The sequence below is a fragment of the Mustela nigripes genome, chromosome 4 (genome assembly GCF_022355385.1).
Source record: "Mustela nigripes isolate SB6536 chromosome 4, MUSNIG.SB6536, whole genome shotgun sequence".
Classification (NCBI taxonomy): Eukaryota; Metazoa; Chordata; class Mammalia; order Carnivora; family Mustelidae; genus Mustela; species Mustela nigripes.
In genome coordinates, this window is record NC_081560.1 from 20,156,031 (window position 1) to 20,182,427 (window position 26,397).

Here is a 26,397-nt window from a genome sequence, read left to right on the forward strand (position 1 = left end):
CAAGATAGCAAACAGGAAAGCATGTGGAAGGTGATGGAGGGGGTAGATTGCCATCCACGAACCCCTTGTGCTAGAATCATGAAAGCACCACTCACTGCCTAACTGTACCAGGTAGCCATGGGCCAGTTACTAACATATTAAAATACTTCCCTACTGGGAGATAAATGGCCCCTTCCAGAAGGTTCCTTCACCAACCAGCCCCTTCCAGGGTTCGTGCAGCTGATCCGTGTTTGACTGTCACACCCAGAGCTAGATCAGCTCTAGAGATGGGAAAACTGAGCTTTAGAAAGCCTTTACAGAAAGGCTGTATAATGGTGTGTCCCAAGCCATCTATTGGGTTAATAATAGACCTAGGACCATAGAACTCACTGAATTTAAACCAGCCTCTTCATTCTGTGGCCGAGGAGACCCAGAAGGGTCTGAGGGACTTGCCCGAAGCCACATGGCTGGCCGGCAGAGATCCCATCTCAGAGCACAGAGCACATGCTGCTGTAGGCTGTCACCTTCCAGAAGAGGGGACTGTTGTTAGAAGAGCAGTGGACAGACATGGGGCTTCTGTCCCTGTTTCCTTCTGTCTTGGACATTTGGAGCTGTTGAAGTCATCAGGCTCTGAAGTCTAGAAGGGGGAAAAGCTGGACTATGGGAGCTGATGGGGTATTGGTGGAAAAGCACACAGAGGCGGGAGTGGAGGAGATGGATCCTTCAGCAGTGATGTAGGAACAGGGAGTAGATGGGGGAACAGGTGCAGCCTGAACTGGGCAGCGGGAGACGAGGAGAAGCAAACATTTGTTGAATGCTTGTTCCCTCTGTATCAGATGCTTTATAGGTGGTAGTTCATGGGAACTACCCCTGCACCCCCCCCACCACACACACCAAAAGCTCTTTGGAGGAGGAGTTTTTAATCCCCACTTAGAATTAAGCCAAGCAATGATTAGAGCGTTTAAAGGCTCTGAAATGAGCAGGAGGAAGACAGGCTTGTGTTCCGTTTTGAGACTCCCCAGCTAGTTTAGCGAAGGACTCTCAAAGGTGATTGCCTGAGCCCCAGGCCTTGGTGGAGGTACTTGGAAGTGAGGTCTTGGGACCCAACTCAGAGAGAATGGTGGTTTCTCTGCCACTTCCCACGAGACTTAGCCTTAGAGGTGGTTTTACACCTGGAATCTCAGGGCGAGGCAGGTCAGGATCTGAGAAGCGGGGTGGAAGGAGGGGACAGTGTGGCGGCGACCGCCCCTTCATGCCTTGCTGCCTACAGAAAAATTGCCATTTTACATTTCAATTAGGAGGGACACTGGGGTCAACCATCAGTGCCACCAGAGGAAAATGGGCCCGGCCCAGCCGTGGGCCTCTCCAATTATTATTAATGAACTTACTCTCAGACCTGCCAACCTTTTTATATGCAAACTAAGCCTTTATGGGGCCACTGGCAATCAGGACTCATTAAAGAACGTGCGCCAAGCCTCAGTGAGAATCTTACTGGGGAGAGAGTCTTACGGGTCTGCCCAGGTCCTGGACTTGGAGCAGCCCAGCCCCAGGCAATGTCCCATTCCCACAGGAGGATATAGCGGGACCTCCAGGAGATCCTTCCAGACCCACCACTTTCTCCTGAGGGGGTCCCGGTCTACCAGGAGGAACTTGCCTCTTTCATTAAGGGGAGGAGATAGAGTGGGTTGGCAGTTACCTTCTTCAGCGGCCAACACATCTGCTGCCGCTAAGCCATGTTTCCGCTCCCTGCCTCAGTTTCTCCTTTGTAAAGCAGGGTGGATCCATTAGGTTGGTCCAGAGGACTCCCAGATTCCAGACATCTCCTGAGCATTGTTCATGGACGGGAATAACATTTTGCTGTAGGCGGTGGGAGCCAGCCATGCACGACTTCTCTTCCTCCAAACGCAACCATAGACCCAGCTCCCTGACAGTGCCGATGTGGATGGAGCAGGAGGGGAGGGCAGGCTTGGGAATGCTTGAGGCAGAGGAGAGCTGCCCCAGGGCCTCAGGAAAAGGAGAAAGTGCAGTCAGGACCCTCTGGCTTGAAACTCCCTGCTCTGGGTCCTGCATTCTCATCTTGCTGGGGCCGGTGCTGGGGAGTGAGGGGGGTGGGAGGTTGCTGAGGTGGCGGCCGAGGTGGGGGCACAGGATGGAGCTGTTAAGACCCTCTCCATGTGGGATCCCGAGGCCATGTGCCCAGGTCATTGCTCCCCTCCATCTCAACCCTCCTGCTGCTCCTCTGTGTTTTCAGTGATTTTTAATTGTGGAAGAACACACACATGAAACCTATCATCTTCACCAGTTTTAAGCACCGTTCGGTGGTATTAAGCACATTCACACTGTTGTGCAACCATCGCCACTATCCGTCTCCAGAACACTGTCATCGTCCCCAACCGAAACCCTGTCCCCGTTAAACACTGACTCCCCAGAAACTACCATTCTGTCTCTATACATTTGATTATTCTAGGTGCTTCATATGAGTGGATCTCGTGATCTGTTGTCCTATTGTGACTGGCTTATTTCACTTAGTATAATGTTTTCAGATTCGGTCACACTGTAACGTGCGTGAAGATTTCCTTCCTTTTAAGACAGAATCATACTCCATTGTCAGTATATGTCACGTGTTGCTTATCCATACGTCCGCTGATGGACGCTTGGGTGGCTCCCACCTTTTGGCTGTGGTGAGTAATGTTGCTATGAACAGGGGTGAACAAGGATCTGTTCTAGTCTCTGCTTTCAGTTCTTTGGGGGACATATCCAGAAGTGAGAGACAGCGGGGTCTGCCAGGCCACTGCTAGCTGCTTTGCAGAATAAATGTACGGGCACCCGGAAGGAGGGAATGGGTTCGCTGAGTGGGCCTGGGACATCTGCTCTCCTGTAGTAAGGCCCCAGGGTAATCAGGAAGGGCAGAGGTGAGACCACCCCAAATCTCGGAACCAGGACTGGGAAGAGCTGAATGGGTCCTCAGATCCCATCTGATTGATGGATAAGGAAGTTGTCTCCAAGTAGGGGTGCGATGTGCTCAGGTTCCCTAAATTGTCAGAAGCGTGGCGGCCACTAGAATGCGGGTCGTCTCCCTCCCCACTTTTAACGACAGAAGGGGCTCCAGTTTGCCTGCAGACCCAGGAGGGACAGCTGCCAGCTGCCTGAGTGCCTGAGACCCACCCCCCGGTCCAGCGTTCCCCCACAGCTCCTTTCTGCCTTGCTCTGCTGGGCAGGAGGGCTGGGGTTACAGGACAGCAGCCCCTGCCCAGAGCTGCATCCTTAGAAAGCTGCGTGCACCCTGCTTTTGATGGCCAGTCTGCCCAGAAGCCATCTGGTTCAGCATGACCCTAACAGTGCCATAACGGGAGTCATCAGCGGGATGCTGGGACTTGCCTGACATGGGGTGGGAGGGGGTGGTCCAGGCCCTGCTTGTATCTGCAGAAGGCGTCACTCCTGCCTATGCCCATCAGGCCTGGCATTCCTGACTCTTCTCCACCCAGGTCCTCAGAATCCAGCTACGTGTCAGCCCCCACCTGCGGACAGAGGGCAGAGCACCCACACTCTGTATTTGACCTCATTTTTCCCCACAGCCCTCCCTGGACATAGCTGACGACCTCGGGGGAAAAGGGCCCAGTCGTTTTCCCCATCCCTCAAGGTTCTCTGGGCCCCACTCCAGCCTGAAGGATGTGTGCTCATTCGCTAGCATCCCAGAGGTGCCCCATGTGCATCTGCTCTGAGGGGCATTTCCTCAGGGTCAGGGGCTGCAGAGTGCAGTCAGAAGCTTCTGGATTTTAAAAGGTCTCTGGAGCTCATTCCCGAATATTCCCAACTGCCCAACTCAGCCACGCATGGAGGACCATCCTGGGCCCTCCTGCTGTGGTCAAGACCCACCTTCCAGAGCTGGGGCTCAGGGCTCACTGCAGAGCTGCTCTGGTGCGTGTCTCGGCCCCCACTCTTGGCAGCCTAGGACTGAAGCACAGGGGTCATCAGCCCAACGTGGGGCAGAGTCGGTCTCTGCTAGCGTGGCAGGGGGCCTGGGAGAAGACAACCAAGAGTCCGGAGGGCATTAAAATGGAACCCAAAGAGGTCAGGGGACAACTTCAGTGAGAAGTGGCCCCCCCAGACGGTGACAGTGGGATCTGGGATTTCTCGGACCCGTTCCCCCTCACATAGAGGCCAGGGATGGGCAGCAGTGTCTAGAACCTTCTGTGGGTATTTCCGAGGGAAGGTGGAGCAGGGCAGACATCTGGGCTGTCTTCCGCTTCCGCTTCCCGCTCCCCAGCCCAAGCTGTGCTGTCTCTCCAGGACTGCCCCCAGCTGCTGAGAGTGGACAAGCTCCTGGTCCCGGTGGAGGTGATCAAGCCCATCACTCTGAAGGCCAAGAACCTCCCGCAGCCACAGTCCGGGCAGCGCGGGTACGAATGCATTCTCAACATCCAGGGCGTGGAGCAGAGGGTGCCCGCCCTGCGCTTCAACAGCTCCAGCGTGCAGTGCCAGAACACCTCCGTGAGTGCCCCGCCCGGCCCCTCATGGGCTTCCTGAGCCCTGGCCTTTGCGAGTGGCCCCGCCCACTTCCCCCCCTTCCTTGATCCTCTCCAGAGCCAGGTCTGCTCAGCTCAGCAGGGTTTCTCCGAACACCCACAGAACTGCTCCCTCCAAACCTGCTTGCCCCCATGCAGCCTCAGACACTCGCCCCAGCAGAGTGCTCTGGGCTCTGAGATCACCAAATGTCAGCAGTGGCTTGGGGACAAGCCCCGGGGCTGCTGAGCACTGTTTGTGGGCAGAGGTATTTACAGGGCATCCTAGGCTCCTGTCCCTCCTCCTTCCTGAGACATACTCTGGAGTCCCTGGGCCCCTGCCCTCCCACCATGGCTGGCCAGTGTGCTTCCTTTGACGCTGCAAAGGCCCACTGCTGCCTTTAGACCTACATAGAGGCCATCTCCCAGCACAGAGGCTTCGGAGACCGACTAGACACCTGCAAAGGGAGCAGAGGAACAGGAGGGAACTAGCCAGAAGGGTGCTGCTCAGATCAGCACAGACCTGCCCAGTGTTTAAAGAATCCACAACAGGTCCATGCCCCACCAATGATGGGCCAGCAGCCCCCGTCTGTCACCTGACTCCTGGGTACCATGCAGCGTGCCCCACTAAGGTCTCCCAGCTAGCTAAGGGGCCATGCTGGAGTCAGGGGCTCCTCCTATGTCCTTCTGCCTCCCCTTCACCCTTCCCGTTGCTGCTGGGGACTCGTATATGGTGACTGTATCTGGGGATGTGATGTACGCCCAGGAGAGTACTGGACAAAGCAGTTCATGGGCGCACCTCACTCTCCCTGCAGGAAAAAGTCTAGGAGTAAATGGAGCTCAGAGAGGCAGACATGCTTGCCCAAGGTCACTCAGCATTGCAGGGACCGAACTAACAATTGATGGCCCAGCCTCAGGAACCCCAGATGTGTCCCAACAGCTCCCACATGCACATCTTTCCCCTGTCCTGGCAGCCAGGCTGTTTGGCAGATTTCTGCAGCATTCCAGATTAAACCTGCAAGCAAATGGGATATTAAACACCTCCTGTTTCCTCATCAATCCTGAGGCCAACCGGACCAGCCCCAAGGGTTTGGCTCAAGTGCTTCTTTCCCAAATAAGTTAGTTCGTGTGGGAAGAAAAAGCCGGAGCACCACATGTGAGTCAGTGGGAGGCAGATAGGGGTTTAGGCCATAGAGGAAAGTCTGTTTTGTCAGAGACGCTGCCCCAGGGAATCTGGTCCCGGAGGTGTCAGGTGGGAGGACAGAGTTGTGGCCTCTGGTGATTGAGCCAGTTCTTGTCAGAACTCAGTGCTTTGGGACCCATTGTCCACAGCACTCCGAGTAAAGCCCGGCTCCGTGAATGAACCCACTCGGGGTCACATTGTCCTGACTGTTGGGACAGCACTGGAGCCTCTTGCAGACAAAGGCACAAAATGGAGCCCTGACAGGTGGATGGGTCCCCTTGTCCAGGGTACCCTGTTGGGGGTACCTGTGCCAGCATCTGAGGCCCCCCACCCACCAGGGGCTGGTTCACAGGACCCAAGGTTGCTGCTCCCAAAGCAGCTTGGCCTTTTTAATTTCAATACCCTTGTGAGGAAGGTGATGGGCAAGTTTTTTCTGTACCATTTTAAGGTCTTAGAAATGGAGGCAACAGGGGGTGTACCCCACAAAGGGTAGATTCCAGGAAAGGTCGCCTCTAACTCTCAGGACCCCCTGGAATCATGCAATCCAGAAGGGCTCAGGTCTGACTTTTCCCAGAAGCCTCTCTTTGCAGGGATCCCAGTGGAAATGCTGGTCTGGGCCAGGATGCCACTCGCCGCCCAGGGACTTCCTTAAAACACTTCAAGGTCATAGGCAGGGCCAAGCCTCCTTTCCCATAGTTATGGAGGACAACCTAGTCTCAGGGCAGGAAGAGACCTGAGAGAGTGTCTATACTTGATTCTGTGACGAGGGGATCTCTGCATCCCAGAGAGGGCAATGTGACCAGCCCCAGGTCACACAGCAAGGAAGCAGCCAACTCAGAACTTGAATCCAGCTTCATAACACACACACACCCCAACCCCCATCCAAGATTGGGCAAGAAATAGCAACTGAGCTCTTTATACCCAGCCTGAGTGCCATCCCCAGGAATAAGGCCTGATGCGCCTCAGAGAGGACTGTGGGAAGAGTCCTGTTGTTTCACTTCCTCCGTCCCTGAGCTTTCTGGAATTGGTCAGTGGGGTGGGGGAATCCAATAGAAACCCTGGGTTCATGATAGTAGAAGAATGTGGGTGACAAAGAGGTCTCAGAGGAGAGCAGAGAAGGAAAAGAGGCACCGAAAAACTCCTCGTGGGTGTGACCCCGGGCTGGGTGGACAGGCAGGTCACCTCCAGACCACATTTCAGGGACAGGCTCAGGGCCATCGCCCTAGCCCTGGGGGAGGGGCCGTGGAAGGAAAACAGGGCAGCTCACAGGCAGCAGTCAGAGGGAGGAGCAACTGTGGGGCTCCTTGGCCTCCTTTAGACCAAGGCTCCAGGGAAATGACAAGTGCTACTAATAATAGTGCCCAGGACCCGCCCCGCCAGTCACTGGCAATCAGGAGAGCACGTCGGCCGCAGGGGGCAGCCAGCTCTAGGCCCGGCTCCCACCAGCCCACAGTAGCCTCCCATCTTCTCCTGGTGTCCCAATTTACCTCCTGCAAAACAAGGTTGAAGAGACCAGTGGGGGGGTTACTGGCCCCCGCCCGCACCGCCCTGCTTTCCTGGAACACGCCTGGCAGTGGGTCTGCTAAGCCCTCCGGGGTCCTGGAGAGGGGCACGAAGCATACACATGTTTCTTTTTTCCATTGTTCAGATCTGTCCTCCTGAATGGTAGCATTTTTCAACACCATATCACAGAGCTCAGAATAGGGAACAGTTCGAGGAAAGAACATCCGAATTATATAGGTCTTGTCTTTGCTTTCCAAGAGAGAGGTTCACGCTTTCCCAAGGTAATGGGCAACGTCACCCCCGAGCTGGGCTGTGGCGCTGCCAGACCTTGATTGAGACACTTAACCTCCTGGCCCCGGAGAGCCTGAAACACTCTCTCCTCAGCTCTGGGTTTTGTGCCGATTAACTGCCCGCTGATTACAGAGAGCTCTGTCAATGCTAAGTGCAGCAGAGGTGGGAGTCCTGGGGGATGGGAGCCAGTGGTCCAGGCTCCCCAGCTGTCAGCCCCCTCCCCCTGCAGAATGCATGTCCTGGGGAGAGAGCCTCCAGGAATGGAAGTGACCTCCCTAGAGACGGTGGCGGTGGTGGGGAGAACCCAGGGTTAATGACTTCTATAATATTTCATAGTCAGGATCCCATAGACAGATTTCATAGTCGGTGCCTCTTTTCCTTCTCTGCTCTCCTCTGAGACCTCTTTGTCACACCTTCTTCTACCATCACGAACCCAGGGTTTCTGTTGGATTCCCCCACCCCACTGACCAATATTTCATAGTCAGGATGGGCGATAAAATGATAAAGCCATGCCCGGCATATTCTGAGCCTTGATGTCTTTGATTTTCCATTTTCCTCAAAAAGTGAAGGCATGTAAACACACACATGCACTCCAGAACACACAAGCATTCTCGTATGCACACGTCTCCATATGTACGAGGGTCTGGTGTGTAAACACTCCATAAGTGTCTGCTATTATTACTTCACATAAACATAAACACAGGAAACACAAACATATTTTTGGACAGCATCCCCAAATGTATACGCATAGACATAAAACATAGTAATATTGGAGCATTCAGGCTATGTGACGGGGCTGTGCTCGGAGCAATGACGGTTACCTCCCACCCTCCGAAGGGTCCCGTTATGTATGCACTGTTTCTAATCCCACCTGACATATGGGGAAACTGAGACTTACATCATCAGCTCACATGCTCATAGGGGGTCCCAGCAGAATCCCTTTGCGGCCATGCGTGTGTGCACATGCGTGTGCACACACATCTGAACACACAGATCATACAGATTTGTGCTCTTAGCTCTTCACAGGCCAGCTGCGTGTGAACTCATTTGTGTACCCAGACACACGCAAGCACACATATGCAGAATTTCTTGCCTTGCTCTCTGGGGGATTTCAGGGCCTTCCTGAGAGAGGCCTGTAGGATGTATTGGTTTTTGGCTGATGGGCCGCTGGTCACCACCTGCTGCTTCCACAGACCTGACCACATCCCAGCCTGAGAAGCAGGAGCCAGGCTTGGGTCCTGACTTACCCCCTACCCGCACCCCACTCCAGCATCCTTCCTAGAGTAGAGGCCAGAAGAGCCTGCAACCAGCCTTTCCTGCACCTGCCCTGGGGCTTTGAAGGAGGGAGATGGGAAGGAGAAGAAGTGGAACTTGGCCGGGGGGGGGGGGGGAGGATCTAGAAAGGTGTTCTCTCTTACTCCTGCACACCCCTCGTGCACACCCTTTCTGCAGGGAGTAGGGATTCTCCAGCTCTGTGCAACAGCAGAGTCACTAGAGTGATTTGTCTGAAAGGCATCCCCATCTCCCAGTCCAGCGGGTCTAGGGGGAGGCCCTGGGATCTGCATGGAGGCCCCCTAAATGATTCTCATGGATGGGGCCCACACACCCCTCTGAGGACCACCAGTCCAGAGAGGATGAGGTTTTGCGAGAAAGCTCAGGACGCCTTAGAGCGACCTAGTCTGACCTAGAAGCAAGAACAAAATCTCTGGGGAGCTGATTACTGCTCTACGTGGCTAAAGGTTTATGAATCACCAGCTGAGTTAAGCGTTCATCAAAGGCCCCACTGCTGTTTCTGTAGGGCTGGGAGCTTTGCTTTATTCTATGGCTTGAGTCCAGACCTTGGTCCTGGCCCAGGTGTCATGGGTCACAAGAGAGTCTATGAGAGGGTGCATGGTACAGTGCGAACCACCATCACAGTGGGGGAAACCCTGAACGTGGCTCCCTGGCCTAGGCACATGTCTCCAGGGAGTTAAGGAAAGATCTGGTAGTGTTCGGGTAGATGAAGAAGGCTGGATGTGATCACACTGATGTTGTGTGTAAGGACAGCCTCATGGCATCGTCCCGTTGAAGCACGTGCTGTAACTCGGGAATTAGGGCAATTTCCCTGGGGATTCCAATCATCCCCTTTAGAAACCTCTATGAATAAGATCCAGGGGGAGAGGCAGTGGGACAGGCCCCGAGAACCTCCCCCAAGTTGTGCAATCCTGGGGTGCTGTAGCTGCCCTTCATCTTAGGCACTAGCAGCGGGCCAGCCCTGAGGAGGAGACGTCTGCTGCCTCCATAATATGCCTCACACCCCCCAACTCCCAGCCCCTCCAAAGTTCAACTAAGTTAAGAGTCTTTGGCTCTGCAAATACCACTTCAAACCAGGTCTCCTGGACTGAACCCCTCTAGCAAATTGTGAGCCCTCAGCCCCTCCTTGACAGAAAACCTGTCTGCTTCCCATTCTTCCATCCACCCCCTGTGGAGGGCAGAATCTGGTGGAATAATGAGAAAATCACCAGGTAGGAATTGGAAATGCTGCCATGGGCATGTTGAGAGTTCCTGCCACCTACTCTCCTTCTCTAGGGGTTGAGAAGTGTCTGCTATCAGAGGGCAGACATTGGTGGGCTGGCACCTCCCCCTCCACCTTCTCGCCCCTCTGCCCACTTCCCCCTGCCCCCTCAACTCAGTCCCAAGGCAGAGACCCAGCCAGGTGGGGCACTGACTCTGAGGAGAGCAGGGAAAGGAAGCAGGGCCCAGCTTGGACCCTGTGCAGGCGTAGAGGCAGCTCCCCCATGGACAGCCACAGAGCCGGGGCCTGGCCTCTTCCAGCCAGCCAGTGCCTTTGGAGTCTCAACCCAGATTCCCAGGTTTGGCACCCAGGGCGTCCACGGGATTTCCCTTCTCACCTGTAAGCCCCACCCAGCTCCCCTCTCTCCTCCCCTCCATCAGCTCAGCCCCTGAGTGCAGCCCCTTCCTTTCTAGTGCCTGCACCCATGGCCTCCCACTGGGAGTCGATCGGCCCTCTCCAGGTCTTTGATAAAGCACCCACCCCCTGTGAACTTAACCTAGAAATTAAGGTTCCCCGAATGAATCAAGGGCCTGGTGGTGGCCTAATGGCGGGGCCCCCCTGGACAATGAGGGAGGACACTGGGAAATCCCAGCTGGTGGGAGCCAGCCTCCGTGGATGGGGAACAAGGAGCTTGCTCTCATCTGCTTAGGGAATCCACTTTCCCAACGGGTATCCCATCCAGGCCTGCCCCTCCCCTGCCTTAGGATACCCGCCCCCCCCACCCCCAGCATTCCACAAGCCACGCCTCCCCACGTGTGCCCCCGCGCATGCGCTTGACACACGCACAGTTCAGCAGGTCCTTACCCCGGAGCGCCCCTGGGGGCCCTGGCTGAAGAACCGGCTCTCCCTAGAAATCTCCATGACCCAAGCTTGTTTTCGTTCCTACCCCCAACCTGGCGGCAGTATTCCTATGAAGGGATGGAGATCAACAACCTGCCGGTGGAGCTGACGGTCGTGTGGAACGGGCACTTCAACATTGACAACCCAGCTCAGAACAGAGGTGAGTGAGGAAGGGGGCCCCGGCGGGGAGGCAGGACGGCCTGAAGGAGCGGCTCTGCGTTCGAGGGCACCTGCGATTCCATCCCTCCCTCCGGCTCTGAGCCTGCCCTCCTCGCCTCTCCCCTGCTCCGAGACCTCCTAGGTCTGGACCCACCTGTGGGCAGTGGCTCTGGGAGGGGCCGAGCGAGCAGGACCCGGGGAAAGAGCCCTGCTGATTCTGGAGGGAGCCTCATTCCCAATCCAGTTTCGAGGACGTGCCCCGAAGTTCTCCTGTGATCTTCTCTGGGTCACAATGGCTGAAGGAACCAGGCTGTTTGTGGCTCACCCTCCGAGGCGGGGACTGCACTCCCGTCCACGGTCCCAGCCCCTTCTGCTCCTGCTCTCACCCCAAAGTACCTCTTGCCCTTCGCCCGCAGTTCACCTCTATAAGTGCGGAGCCATGCGGGAGAGCTGCGGGCTGTGCCTCAAGGCGGACCCGGACTTCCAGTGCGGCTGGTGCCAGAGCCAGGGCCAGTGTACCCTGCGGCAGCACTGCCCGGTGCATGAGAGCCAGTGGCTGGAGCTATCGGGCGCCAACAGCAGGTGCACCAACCCGCGCATCACAGAGGTAAGCCCGCGTCCTCCGTCGCTCTGGGTGGCCAAGCCAGGCCCTGCCACGGCCCTGGGGCCCTGCCAGCCAGGCGTCGCCATGGTGACAGCCACCACGGTGATCACCAGGGCTGGCTGACGGCATCCTTGTTTTCCAGCCCAGCTTCCCCAGAAGCTGTGGGCTTGGTCCTGTGGTTGTTTCCCTTCTCAAGGAAAGTGGAAAACAGAGAGGGGCTCAACTGTCCTGTTGGAGTCGCTAGGTGAGCTGTGTCAGACATGACTCTAAGTCCTGGCCACGGTGCCTTTGTCTCAAAGAGTCTGGGGGATGAGGCGGACAACCTCACCAAGCAAGTCAGTCATGAGCAGAGGCTGTGTGGAGCCTTAGGGCGCAAAGCCCAGCCCTCCAGAGGTGGACCGGGTGGAGATGGTGAGACACCCCCCCCCCCCACAGATTCAAGGCAAGACCTAAGTGGGTAGAAGGCAGAAATGGATTTGGAGCGCTGGTCAGGAGGGCCCAGGGGACACAAGCCATGGAGGAAAGGCCAGGGAGGAGCAGGGCAGAGCTAAGCATGCAGAGAACAGGGCTGGGATCCCGGTTCTGCCAGCTAATTGCAGGGTTTTCCACGGCTGATTCATCACTCCCGTCATGCCTCGGCTTTGTTCTCTGTGCAGTGGGTCTAAAGTTCCATTTCACCGGGGAACTACAAGGACTGGATAAGAGAATCATGCAGAATGCTGGCTCATGCCCAGCTCCTGGGGATCTCACAACCTCCTCGTCCATCTTCAACATTGTTAAAGCCGTTGGTGTCCACGTCTAGGCCAAGAGGATTGCTGCTCCTCGGGTTTATTGAGATCACCTGGTGTCTTCACCTCCCCACTCCCCACTTTCAGCAGAGCGACCCCCTCAGGCACCCCAACCATGCTCCCCTGGTAAAACAAGAGGTGTGCAGCCTCAACAGAGGGACCCCCTGTGTCCATAATGCTGATTTTAATAACAAAGCAGAGAGGGACAGAGACAAAAACAGGGAAGGGAGCTCAGTCTCTTCTCCATACATGTAAGGAGAGTGTGTGGCTTTGGGCGAAGTTTCACAAACACACACCTATCCCGTCCTCTAACGGGGCAGCTACAAGAAGAGGCAAATATGGGTGTGGAGAGTATTTCCCCACAGTCTGCAGAGTATTTCCCCATCCCTTACTTCGTCTGTCCTCACGGGGCAGCCCTGCCACATGGCTCCTGGGGCTGTCACCATGCCGTACCACAGACGGAGTGGTTTCGGTGACAGAAATGCCCCGTCTCTCAGTTCCGAGGCTGGGAGTTGAGACCCAGGTGTGGGCAGGGCCAGCCCTTCCGAGGGCTGTGCAGAGGACCTGCTCTGGCCTCTGTCTTGGCCAGCAGCACGACATCTTCTCCCTGAGTCCCTTCTCCTCATCTTTCCCTGTGTCTCTGTCCAAATTCCCTCTTTATATAAGGATGCAAGTCCCCTTGGATCAGGACCCACCGTGATGACCTCATGTTAACTCCGTGATCTCTGTAAAGACCCTTTCTCCAAATAAGGCCATGTTTGGAAGTGCTGAGCATTAGGGCTTCCTCCTAGGGATTTGGGGAGGAGGAATTCAAGCTAGAATGCCCGCCAAACCCTGGGTGAGTAACCTCCTTGCTCAGAGATGCTAATGTCCTTTCCCCAAAGCCTAAATCAAAGAGGCTCTGACTCCCAGGTCTCTGGATTGCCTGACTAGAACTCTCCTTCACCACAGGGGCAAGGCACCCATAGATCTACACCCTCAGTCCTCCGCTCACAGATTACACACAGATAGCAGGGATGTGTCCGAGCAGGCAGGAAGCTTGACCTATGTGAGCACACAGCCTCCTCCAGCAAGGCTGCCTCTCCTCCATGGCCCTCTGTAGGTGCCCCCTGCTCCGGCCCCTTCACCCTCCACACCCCTGGTTTTCCAGACACGGGGAGTTTCCCTCAGCCTCCTGCCTGGGGAGGAATCTCAACAGCAGTTCTCAAATTGGGGCAAAAGACATGCATTGAACCTCCAGAAGTATCTGGGGAAAGAGGGCCTTGGGTGTGCCCCGGTCCCCCTCCTTCTCAGCCACCCCCACCCGCAGAGCCCTTAACATGAACCATCCCCGGGGGCTGCCACGCGTGACTGGTAACGGTGTGTCTGCCGCAGACAGTGGGACTTGCTTCTTCTTGGCCTGACCCTGAGAAAAATCACAGGGAGGAGATGGCGAATTAAACAAACCTCCCTGCGACAGGCTGTTTGCGGGCACACCGGCATTGGCCCTCCGGGGAGCCTGGAGAACCAAGGACTGAGCCTGAGATAAAACTTCTCAGGACAACAATCCAGGGCTAGACTATCACACACGCGCTGTTGCCGGGGCCAGTGGGGCTTTGGGGCCTGGCTGGACAGGCATTAGGGAAGGACATGCGCTCCTCCTCCCTCTCCCCCTCCCTCATGTACAAATGGACCCATGTGTCCAAGGGACCTGTCTCTCCACTGCCACGGGAACACACATGTGAAAACCCTCACACTCATGTGCACACTCGCCCACAAACATGCATGGGTGAGAAGGAAGTGTCTTAACTTGTAGGTGAACAGCCTTCCCCAGCAAAGCTGTCCCTCGGGCCTGGCTTCTTCTGCGCCCCCCTCCCACTCTTCTCTGGGGTGCACCCCCCCCACCCAACTGTGACCTTTGGGGGTGAAGCGGGCAGGAAATATTAGGAGGTGGGCTGTCCAGGCTCCTTCAGTTGGGATCCCACGGACATTGGCCAAGATCCAGGCAGCGGGGTTGAGAGACACCAGGAATGGGAAATGTGCCCTTCTCTGGTCTTCTGAATGCCAGGAGAGGCTGGCGTAGAATGTTGTCTGCCACTAAAGTCACTGCTGTGGGATGTCCTAATTAGTTTGTGGGAAATGGATGTAGCGCCTTGCTCAAAGCAGGCCTCTTGGTTGTTAATTCTCAGCATCACCATCATGGGTTTTTAACACCAACAGTGACATCTGAGGAAGAAAAGCCAGTCATTTGGGCCAGTATATGAAGGTAAAGTCTAAATTAAACCTATCTCTGGTAGAAACCAAGCCAGGTAGTGCCAGCAAAGGGGCTGCAGCAAATGCTCTTCTACGTCTGGGAAGATGCAGGGTAGTTGTGATTTTCAACCCAGTGACAACTCGAGAAATCAATATGGTGCCGTCACTGAAAAGTCCACGGGAAGTAAGACACCATTCCTGCTCTCAGAGACTCCAGATCTGCGGGATGAGGAATTAGACACAAATCATTGTTACCAGGGAAAGAAGAGTGAAATTTCGGTGGAGAGAGAGAACTTGGTTATGGAGAAGGGACATTTGAGAAGAATCTTGCAACCTGGGTGGATTGCCATAGTGTGGAGGGCTGTGGGTACTAAGAGGACTTTTTTCATTTTCCTCCAGAATGGAACAAGACAAGCAAATGCCAAAAGGCTTTATTCCTTGATTTTCTATGAATCACCTGGTAACGGTGTGGATCACTTTCCACCCCCCTCACGTCGTCCACAAAATAGGAAGGCGAATGAGAGGATTTGAACACTGTTCCTAATACCACACGCAGACACGGACTGCTCTGCCCAAAATTCCTGCCACTGACGGTCCCAGACCTGGGCACCCTTGAGGATGTGGGCCCGACTTGGGGAATGGCGAGGAGGTGGGGAAAAGCCAGAAGCCTCTCCTTGCCCCATCAGCAAGTGGGGAATGGCTCTCTCTTGGTACCTGTCCAAGTCACTGCTTCCTCCTTCCAGATAATCCCAGTGACAGGTCCCCGGGAAGGGGGCACCAAAGTCACCATCCGAGGGGAGAACCTGGGCCTGGAATTCCGGGACATCGCTTCCCACGTCAAGGTGGCCGGTGTGGACTGCAGCCCCTTGGTGGATGGCTACATCCCTGCAGAACAGTAAGTAGAGGTCCCATGAGACACAGGGAGGTGCTGCCGTCTGGTGTTGACTCGCCTTCCCTGGCCAACCACTGACAGCCATTGGCAAACCGTGTTAGAGACCGTTGGCATACGGTGGGAGTAGAATCCCCTTAACATTCTAGCGTGTCCCCCCCCGCCCTTGAACTAGCTAGCTGCCATATCACCAACTACAGAAAGGAGAAGGGGACAGGAGGCCTGAAGGGCAGAGAAAAGTAATGCTATCTCCTTGGGGTGTGGCTGTGCGGAGTGAGGAGACAAAGCAAAATTAAAATCTGCAAGGGAAGTGTGAGTTCAGTTCCCTATCCCCTGCTGTCTCTAAGTCCCCACTCCTGTCCTCCAATTATGGAAGAAGCTAAGACTGCTACTTTCTGCAGAGACTGAAAAGGAAACCACGCCCACTCCAGCCTGGAAGCATTTGGGTGATTTTCTCCAATGCAAAGGCTGCTGGAGCACAGAGTGGGTTATCCCATGAGCGACCTTCCCCTCCCGGCCCACCTGTTAGAGGAGGTGTGGGAGTTACGTATCATTGCCTTGTAAATAAGTAAACACAATTTTCCAGCCCAGCAAAAACACCATGAAATGTTTACCAGCACAACAGAATCTATATTCCATACCATCTCTGCTGCCCCTCCCAGCATGACACCCTGCCTCTTGTCCCCTGTGCAAGTAAGTTACTGACACTTTTTAGGTCTCCCTTAAGTATGTTAGTGCAGCTTACCTGTCCTGGGTCTTGCCCTGATTTAATGATTCTGGAACCATCGATACCACTATCTGAATTTCCATCCACGGCTTCCTAAAGCACTCTTAGAAGAGCCTATGACTGAAGGATCTACTTTTTTTTTTTTTTTTTTAAGAATTTATTTATTTGAAAGAGAGAGAGAGAGCACGCGGACACACAAGCACAAGCCAGCAAACTGGGGGGAGAGGCAAAGGGAGAGGGAGAAGCAGGCTCCCTGCTGAGCAAGGAGCCTGATGTGGGACTTGATCCCAGCACCCTGAGATCATGACCTGAGCTGAAGGCAGATGTCTAACCCACTGAGCCACCCAGGTGCCCCTGAAGGATCTATTCTTAATAGAATTCACCTCTTGGGTTGCCTGGGTGGCTCAGTGAGTTAAGCCTCTGCCTTCATCTGGGGTCATGATCTCAGGGTCCCAGGATTGAGCCCCACATCGGGCTCTCTGCTCAGCAGGGAGCGTGTTTCTCTGTCCCCCTCTGCCTGCATCTCTGCCTACTTGGGATCTCTATCTGTCAAATAAATAAATAAAATTGTTAAAAAAAGAAGAAAAAGGAATTCACTTCCCTGGTCCCTCGTGGCTTATTTGCCCAAACATTTTTCCGTGGCTCCTTCGACTTTCAGAGTCCTTCCTAGAACAAAACCCAAGCCAGCTGCTATTAGGCCATTGTGATTTGGGGAACTTTAAAATGCCCCAGGGAAGGAGATAGAACACCCAGAAAAGAATCCTGATACATAAAAATTTAGTGTGTGATAAGGGTGATGTTTCAAATCAGCATGGAAAGGAAAAATTGGTCAATAAGCAGTGGGGGTTAACTCTCTGGAAAAAAACAAAGGCAACAACAAAAACCAGTATCAGACCCCCATTTCACATTATACACTGAAATAAATTGCAGACCGATTAAGGAGTTAAGTGAAAAGAATAAATCTGTGGAATGATTAAAAGAAAATGCAGGTGAGAATTTATCTGATTTCAAGTAAGGGAAGTGTATCTGTTCTGAGTATAACAGCAAAAGAAAAAAGTGATAAAGAAGATGATTAGGGGATCTGAGTATCTAAAACTTAACATTTGTACATCAAAAATCATTGTAAGCAAGGAAAATATGAGTGATGAACTATCGTTATACCCTATGACAGTTAATACATGCTTTTTCTTAATATACAGAGGGTCCATAGATAAAAAGGCAAATATCACGGAATGAGCAAAGAGCATGAATGAGTGTGAGTGTGCAACTCACAAGACAAAGAACCAAGTCATATTAAAAAGTTAAATAACATTAGTAATCAATGAAATGAAAATCAGAACAATGGGGAACAGTTTTAAGAAGTTAATGCCCAGTGCGGAGGAGAAGCATGAGAAATAGCACATCACGTACTCACACTCGGAGGGTAAATTGGGACACACTTTGTGGAAGGCAATTTGGAAATGTGGACTGAAAATCTTTAGCGGAGTCGTCATATTTCTAGAACTTTGTTTAAATAACCAGAATGCACAAATATTTTTTTTTGCAAGAATACTTATTTTGGCCTTATTTGTAATCATGGAAATGCAGAAGCAATTGGTGTATTTTAAAATAGGGAATTAATCAATTCTTAAATTATTGTGCATGCACGGGACAGTAAATTATGCGGCCATTAAATCTGATGTTGCAGAAGAATCATGGTCAGGTACAAGCTCAAAGTATATTAGTGAGAACATCATTCACCAAACAAAAGAGAGTTTCTAGTGAATTCTGTAAAAGAAAAACAAGACTGCAAAACATGAACACCAAAATGTTGACAGTGGATATTTCTTGGTGGTTCAAATGGGGTGGGAGGAGGTGTCTGTATAGCAAGTATTTTTATGCACTTTCTCTTTTTTCTTTATACTGAACATGCACTAATTATGCTATGGACAGAAAGGCATATATTTTTACTGGACTCTCACCCAGAAATTCTTTAAGAGAGACACAGAACCTAGAAGCCATCAAGTAAAAGAAGGAGCCGCTGAGCCACAGATACTTTTAAACTTCAGTGCAGCAAAAGGCATTATAAACAAAGTTGAAATACAGATGACAAGCAGGGGAAAAATAATTGGGATACTTATTAGAAACAAAAGTTAACACTCCTCATTCAGCAGCTCCTACAAAAAGACAATTCATTAGCAATATAAAGAGACAGCATCAAACCAGTCAAAGGAAAGGCTATCTAAGATTTTTTTTTTTTAACAACCACACACACATACTTGCAAATATCTGCAAAGTCACTAGCAATCAGGGTAATAAAAACGACAGGAAAAAAAATCTTCTTTCCCTTTTATATTGGAAAAACTTTGAAGGGATTGATAATATCTAGTGTTGGCTAAAGAGTGAAATAATCTCGCTCGATTGCTTTTGACAGAAGTACAAATCAGTAACGACCCTGTGGGACCATTATCTTCCACCACCTATCAAACGTCACTTACATAAACAATGACCCCACCAGCTCCCCACTCAGAGCCGTATTCTAATAAATGTGCAATGCTTGAGGATATGTGTATAAGTTGGTTCATTTTGGAGGGTTATTTGAAGTAGGAGAAAAATCAGGGGAAGTTAGATATCCATCAGTGGGAGGCTGAATAAATACACAATTGTGTAGCTGAGGCATGGAGCGCTATAACGCTGTCAGAAAGGACCCAGGAGCTGTGGCCACATGGGGCAAGTCTGCGCTAGGCTGTGCAGTAAAATGACCAGGTTTGGGACAGTGAGGAGTTAAGTTTCACTTTTATGTTAAGTAATATATATGTTTATATAAGTATATATATTCTGTGCTTCAGCTTCTTCATTTGTAATATGGAGATTATATATATATATATATATATTATATATATTACATATGTTTGTGTAGACCTAGAGAATGGTCTACAGACATATATATATGTGTGTGTGTGTGTATCAAAGTTTGAAGAGAGATTAAGAGTGAGGAAAGGGACACTTATTTTTACTGTCACACTTCTGTACTGTCTTGTTGTCAAGGGGTATGAACAAATTTTATAATTAAAACCATGAATGCTTTTGAAAAGGAGTAGCTCTCGTCCACCCCTTCCGCGCCCCTCAAGCAGGAGTGTCTCCTCCCAACCAAGCTCCTGGAGGCAGTCCCATGCATTAGAAACCGAGTGCCCCTGGAGGAGGGACTGCAAACCTCAGGTCTGCTCCAGGGTCCTTGTCCGACATGCTGTGGGCCCTTGGGAAGGTCACTGCCTCTCTGGGCCTTTACAGCCGGGTTCCCTAAGCTGTTTGGCTGAAATGTTCCCTGCCCTCTGATTCACAGTGGAGGGGACAATTCCTGAATGAGGGACTGAGCGTCTGGGTCAGAACCCAGGGACCCTCCCCTAGGCTCCGCACTTGACAGTGGAGACGGTCTCCCCATGGAGACCTCCTTTCCCCAGGACCAAAGAGGAGCCTTGCCGGGAAGAACTGGGGTGTCCTTCCCCTCCGCCTCCCCCGCCCAGCCCCGAGACCCTACTGCAGAGAAGGGCCAGGGGGGGGTGTGGGGCCCTGGGGTCACACCTGGGAGTCCTGTGACCCTGCTGTGAGCATGGACACCTGTCCTCTCTTCCCTGCAGGATCGTGTGTGAGATGGGGGAGGCCAAGCCCAGCCAGCACGCAGGCTTCGTGGAGATCTGTGTGGCCGTGTGTCGCCCCGAGTTCATGGCCCGGTCCTCACAACTCTATTACTTCATGGTGAGTCCCGACCGTCCAGACCTGCCCTGGTGTGGGCCAGAGACCACGTGACCATGGTTACGGGTCCCACTAGACCTCTGTGGGCAGACCCCGAGCAGCTCGTGGGAGTCCGTTGTGCAGCATGAGAGCACAGCCCTGGAAATCCGAAAGGTCAGATTCAAATCCAAACCGCGCTGTGCCAGGCGCCGATCCAGGGAAGCTGCCCTGGCTGTCACTGTTGGGCCCAGCGTCCCCCTCAGGCTGAGTGGCAGTGTGTCTGGGCCAGGAGGGGAGCCCTGACTCTGCCACTTACCACTAGGCGAACGTGGGGACATTGCATAACCTCCCAGTGTCTTCATTTCTAAAACGGGGGTGCCGAGACGCGTCTCTACCCCACAGTGCTGTGGTGACAATTACATAAAGCAGACGCAGCCCTTCTCTCATCTCCCGCACGGTTTCTCTGCCCACGTGGCTGCTGTACCCTGCCCTTCCCGGGTGCACTGGCACGCCGTCATTTGTATCCCGTCATCCATGTTCAGCCACCTTCCCCACCTCCTTAACCCCGCCCCCGTTCCACACCTCCCCTGCACTCCCACTCCGCCTTCCTCCGACCGCACCGCTGCCTCTCACTGCACACCCTTCCCTTCCCTTCGCGTGGCCTGTCTGCAGACATCACCCTGATCCCCACATTCCCTCCAGCTGGGACCCTCACGAGGCAGCCCCTGGTGAGGGGTCGTGGGGGGCAGGGGCACTGGGGACCGCTCCATCTCGCGATGCTGGGCATGCGGGAGGCATGTGCGTCTCACACTGTGTGCCCCGCACACTGCCTCGTTTTCCAAACTGTCCGTCCAGTTCACTTCGGGGGCTAATGACAGCTGTGATGGGATGGTTTCCTCCGGGTCCCCTGCTGTTTTTGGAAGCTGGGAGCCTGAAGGGATGGACTTTATGCCTGGGCATCAAATGCTCCAGAGCACATCACAGGGAGCCTTGAGGTGAAGCTCCCTTCGGCCACCCGCCATCCTCTCCTGCCCCCCTCACTGTCCTCCCCCTACTCCTCCTTTCTCCCTTCATCTGATAACTATTTATCATCTTGCACCTCCCCCCGCAGTAGATTATTCCATAAACATTTGCTTCATTGGTTGAATCTTATAATTCGGTGACCCTGGCTTGTGGGTATCCAGGGGTGACTCAGACCCCGACTGTGGTGGGAGTCCTGATCCGGAGGAATGTGCGGGATGTGCATCAGAGGCCTCCTCCCGCCAACACCCTGCTCTCTCTGCTCCCTCCCCTACTCTTGAAAAGCTCCCCTCCTTCTACACACAGTTGGGCACGCTGCGCGCAGCAACCCGTGTAGAAGGACACGTGTGTGTGATGGGCGTGTAGGGCTCCCCATCTCTTCAGGATTCGTACCCCCACCTTCTTCTCAAAAGATCTGAGAAAGTTTCCCCGTGAACCCCAGCACACTTGCACACAGGGAGCGATACAGCAATAGAGACAGAGAGAGGCCGTGTATACAGCGTAGGATGTAGCTGGTCTATACAGAGATCGCCCATCCAGCCGAGTCGAGCTCCTGAGGGGGAAGGAGACGGAGACAAAGGCAGAGACAGGGCTCCCCAAGTGTGGGAGGTGTGGGGGGCATGCCAGATGTGGGCTTGACATCCAGCTCTGAAGCTACCTGGCCACCCTAGGAGCAGGGAGGAGGCCCCCGCATGGCCGAAGCGAGCACTGGGCTTCCTCTGCCAGTCAACCCCTGCCCCCCAGCAGTTTGCATCCTGGCTGTCACTCACTAGGCAGTAACAAATGGATGGTACCAGGGATGGCTGAAGCTTCCTTTGGGAGTTAGCCGTCTCTGCCATGTCTCCCCTCCGTGATTCACTCCAAGGCCACTGATCCCTGGCTGTCTGGCCGAAACCTCCCTCACTCGCCCCGGCTACCCGCTTCCACAAACTCCCCCAAAACTGAGTCCCCCTCACTTGCCCACTTCTGTCAGGGGCTTGTGCCCAGGCCACAGTTCTGGTGGACTCTGGCTCAGCATCCCTGAGTTCCAGATTTCAGCCACCCCATCACCACGACGGCCGGGAGTCTCACTTTGCCCATTCTCCTGGCTGCTGCAGTGACCTCCTTAAATCCCTGAATGTAGAGGTCTGAACCCATTCTAGTCCATCTGGCCCTGCAGAATATGGTTTCCATCTGGTTAGCCCCCACGGCAAGGAGAACCCAGGGCGCCGCTGCCTCCAGCTGCCGTCCAGGCTCCTTGGTCTGGTCCACCCTGTCCATGCAGTCCTGTTTCCCAGGCTTCGCATGGCCGGACTCGTCTCCCTTCTCTATCTCCTTCCCCACATTGCCCCAAGCCGTACCCTCCTCGTTAGTCCAAGGCCCTGCTCACGAGCCCCTCCACGCCTTCTCTGCACACACAGCCCACAGCCCCCACGGTTCCGTGGTTCACTGGGGATGCCACGCCGTCTGCCTGCCCACGTGGCCCTGGGTGTTGCGTCTGGGACCCCCGGCTCCTCTGTTCAGACCAGTAAGTCTTTGGAGATGAAGCCCTGGCCGCTTACCGCTTTGTTAGCCCCCATGGTGCTTAGGCAGTTCTAAACCTCCCCGCGTGTTGGAATCTCCTGAGGGGCTTTAAACGAAGGTTCCAGAGCTCTCCCCACCCCCACGCTGACCCTGAGCTAAGTCCCCCCGAGATTCTAACTCAGCTCAGACTGAGGACAAACAGAACTGGCCTAGGACAAACAGAACTTAGAGAACAGATCCCATGTACCTATCTATACAATGTGTGGTTTCAGGTTTAATTCTTATAATGAGCCTATGTCATATTCAGAAGCTGCTGCTGCTCTCAGGTAAGGCCAGTCTGGCCTGCGTGACTGTTTCCGCTCTGGAAACAGGACGTGGTGAGAGGCAGGGCCTCGAGGCGAGGCTTCAGGGAAGAAGCTGGGTAGGGAGGCAGGATCTGTAGGAGGCAGAATGTGACGCTCGGCATGAGTCTGGAGTGGTGGGACGCGGACCCTGGCATGAGGTATGGGAGAGAAACCAAAGATGGGAGCAGAAGGGGTGGAGAGCGCAAGGGGTTGGCGGGAAGAAAAGAGGTGGCAGCGCAAAGACAGGTCAGGAAAAGGTGAGTTGCTGCCGCAAGGCAAACTGCATTGGTCCGATGGGGCCTTGGGACTCCAAGATTTGTGTGCCTTTTTGAGGGCTACCTCTGAGGAACGGTCCTGGGGAAGACTTTCAGAGAGGAAACCTCCATTTCCTCCCCAGTCCCCAGTGTGCTTTTAAGGGCCCAGTCACTGAGGCTTCCCCCACAGAGCTCCTAGGGGGCTCGAGTGGGAATGAGGGTTACCTGGGAGGTGAGGAGTGACAGAAGGACCCTGTCTCGCGCTCCCCAGCATCTCAGAGCCATGGTTGCCTTCCTGCAGGGGGCACACAGAAGCCCCTGACTCCTCTGGAGTCCTCTGGGGACGTGGGGCACATTGGAGAACCCCTTTCAGGGGTGCCTCTTGGGATCTGGGGCATACCGGGGAGCCCCTTCCCAGTGCTGAGGTTGGGCGTAAGGTCTGGGTCTAATAACTCAGTTTTCCTCCACAAATGAGGCCAGACTCTCAGGTTTGGGTTCAGTCACCCAAAACCCAACGGCCAAGGCCAAGGGATCAGCACTCGTGGTCTTGTCCCCAGGTTTGCCCTAGAGATCTGCATGGAGGGAACCTTTCCCTTCCCTACCTCCAGCGAGGAGCCAAGAGAAGAGGTGGCAAATAATACAGAATTTGATTTCCCGTGCAAACCCATCATGAAATATTTATGAAGCATGACTTAAATAATTAATCATTTCTCAAGACTTGAAAACATGCCTCCGTGTCATCTTCTCCTCACCCCAAAATAATTCCCCCACCCAGCCCCCCAGTGCAGAGCCAGCAAGGATTACTCATTTCCATCCCTTCTAGAACCCCACCCACAGGCTGCTGGAGACTGCCACAGGCTCTTCTTTCCATGTGGCTCCCACGGCCATCTATCTGAACTTGCCTGGGTTTTGATTCCATCTGTAGGACCACCCTTGCGTTGCACAGACTGCACTCTCTTTCCCTTCCAGACAGTGGGACAGAGGCACCATTTGTGGGATGTGACCCTGAGTTACAGAACCAGAAAACCAGCAGGCGCCTTTGAGATAACTCAGTTTTGACCTTGCTCTCTGATTTTACAATCAGAGAGGTTACAAGACTTGTCCTGGGACACACAGCAAAATCTCGGCCGAGCTAAGAAACCAGGGCTCTTCCCAAGGCCTCACCCCACCCTCGTCCGGGTCTCATTTGGGCCAGGAGTGGCTCTGGAATGAAGCATTCCTTCCCTTTATGGGTGCTAGGGGAACGCCAGGCTCGGGGTCTGCGGGGACCCGGTGGGCGGCTGGACGGGTGGGCCCTGGGAGTGTGCGAGGCAGACACTGGGGGGCCAGGGTCCGCGAGCAGACCAGGTCACTGGGGCTCCTCCTTGCTCCCTGAGCTGTTAGGGACGGGGGCCTCTCCATGAGGGGGTGGCCTGAAGGCTGGGAGCCAAGTGGGTTCAACTTTTGGTGGGAAATTCTTTAAGGGGCAGGGGAGAGAGAAATCTTCATTTAAATGCAGATACAAGCTTCTCACCTGGGACTGAGGAAAGTTGTTTCCATTAAAATGCTAATGACAGAGCCAACCTGCCACTCCAAATTCTGGGCTCACCGACGCCCCCTCCCGCCGTCCTTCCTCCATCCCCTGACCCTCCTTCTCCTCCTGGGGTTTCCTGGGGCCTTCAGGACCCGTGGCTCTGGCTTCTGGGTGTTTGGGCAGTCTCTGGAAGAGGCCCACGCAAGGAGCTCATCACCTTCCCAAAAGCAGCTGGAGAGGGGGTAGAGAGCCAGAGCTCTGCAGTCAGGTCTCAGACATGCCACTTTTTAGCTGTGTGATGGTGGGAACCTTATTTCACGTCTCTGAATCTCTTCTGTAAAATGGTTAATAATCCTACTTTGGAGAACTGACTGGCACATACATCATATAGAGATGGACGAAGAGATAAAGCCTGCCAGTTCAAACACCAGCACAAGGCAGCTGTTACCATTACTGTTATTAATAGAGAAGTGTGAACTCTCAGGGCCCAGAGCTTTGCTTACCCACACAAGCCCAGTAGGACTTCGTGGGCTCCGTTGAGAGGTCTCCGTTACCGAGTGGCTCCCGGAGCGGGGTGCTGCCTCTTCAGACCCTGTCCCGGTGGTGTCTCAGGCCAGATCCTTTCCTGCACAGACGCTGACTCTCTCGGACCTGAAGCCCAGGCGGGGGCCCATGTCTGGGGGCACCCAAGTGACCATCACGGGTACCAACCTGAACGCGGGCAGCAACGTGGTGGTGATGTTTGGGAAGCAGCCCTGCCTTTTCCACAGGTAACTCACCTCCAGGCAGGCCTCAGGGATTCACAGCCTGGAGGGTGGGGCCCGTAGGGCTGCCCCAGGGCTGCAAACTTCTGGGGCTCACCTCTTGGAAGTGCTTTCTCCTTCCTGAGAAAGTGGCCGTTCTCTCTGAGGGATGATTATACCTGACTGTGGATGTTTCTGGCTGTCTGGAGACCTGCCAGGCAGCCCTTCCCCAGCCGGGCCATTCCTGCTGTCCCCTGATATTTGGCCACGGGTGTGAAATGAGTAAGAAGCAGCAGCAGGAACGGGAAGATTCTGGCTAAACTGAATGAACAGGGTTCTTGCTGCAGGCAGCCGGGGTGATCAGGTGCCCAGGGTAGGGGGACTCTGGCTGACCCCACTTTGCAGGATTCTTACTAAAAATAGGGCTTGGCAGGGGCAAGACGGGGCCCAAGGATGAGGCCTCGTTGAAAAGAAGTCTCAGGGGAACCCGTTCGGTGGATTTGATGGAGGGTGTCAGTAGTGCCTGGAGCTTTCCACCCTGGGCCAGTGCTCACCAGGGCCTCTGACGAGCCTGGGAGCAGGAAGGGGTTGGCGGGTGGGGGGGAGGGGCGGGCGGCTGCCCGGACCGCTGTCCCCTTCAGCTCCCGGGAGCCCAGCTGCATGTCCGCTCTCCCTGCAGACGCTCTCCGTCCTACATCGTCTGCAACACCACGTCCTCAGAGGAGGTGCTGGAAATGAAGGTGATGGTGCAAGTGGACAAGGCCAGTATCCACCAGGACCTGTTCTTCCAGTACGTGGAGGACCCCACCATCGTGCGCATTGAGCCGGAGTGGAGCATCGTCAGGTAGGCGTGGCCCTGCCCTCGGCTGTCCTTCCTCGACTCTCAGAGAGCCAAGGACTGTCTCGGAGCCCAGTTCTGCTTGGAGGACTGATGAATCAGAGCTTCCTGCCAGGGTGCCCTCCTTCCACAGACAGTACCTGTCAGTAGGCCCTGGCCCCAGAGCCTGGGCTCCAGTCAGCAAGAGCCCATAGCCTGTCATCTGAGGATTTGGGTCCCC

The 26,397-nt window shown here is 54.1% G+C and overlaps 1 protein-coding gene across 1 annotated transcript in view; it reads left to right on the plus strand.

Moving 5' to 3' along the window:
- Window positions 1–26,397, plus strand: part of PLXNA4 (plexin A4) — a 424,261-nt gene that overhangs the window by 341,074 nt on the left and 56,790 nt on the right. Inside the window, exons 10-16 of the mRNA XM_059396393.1 lie at window positions 4,270–4,470; window positions 10,916–11,012; window positions 11,428–11,618; window positions 15,379–15,530; window positions 19,869–19,986; window positions 25,230–25,366; window positions 26,019–26,183. Coding sequence (XP_059252376.1) covers window positions 4,270–4,470; window positions 10,916–11,012; window positions 11,428–11,618; window positions 15,379–15,530; window positions 19,869–19,986; window positions 25,230–25,366; window positions 26,019–26,183 — 1,061 coding nt within the window. The remainder of the gene's footprint in view (window positions 1–4,269; window positions 4,471–10,915; window positions 11,013–11,427; window positions 11,619–15,378; window positions 15,531–19,868; window positions 19,987–25,229; window positions 25,367–26,018; window positions 26,184–26,397) is intronic.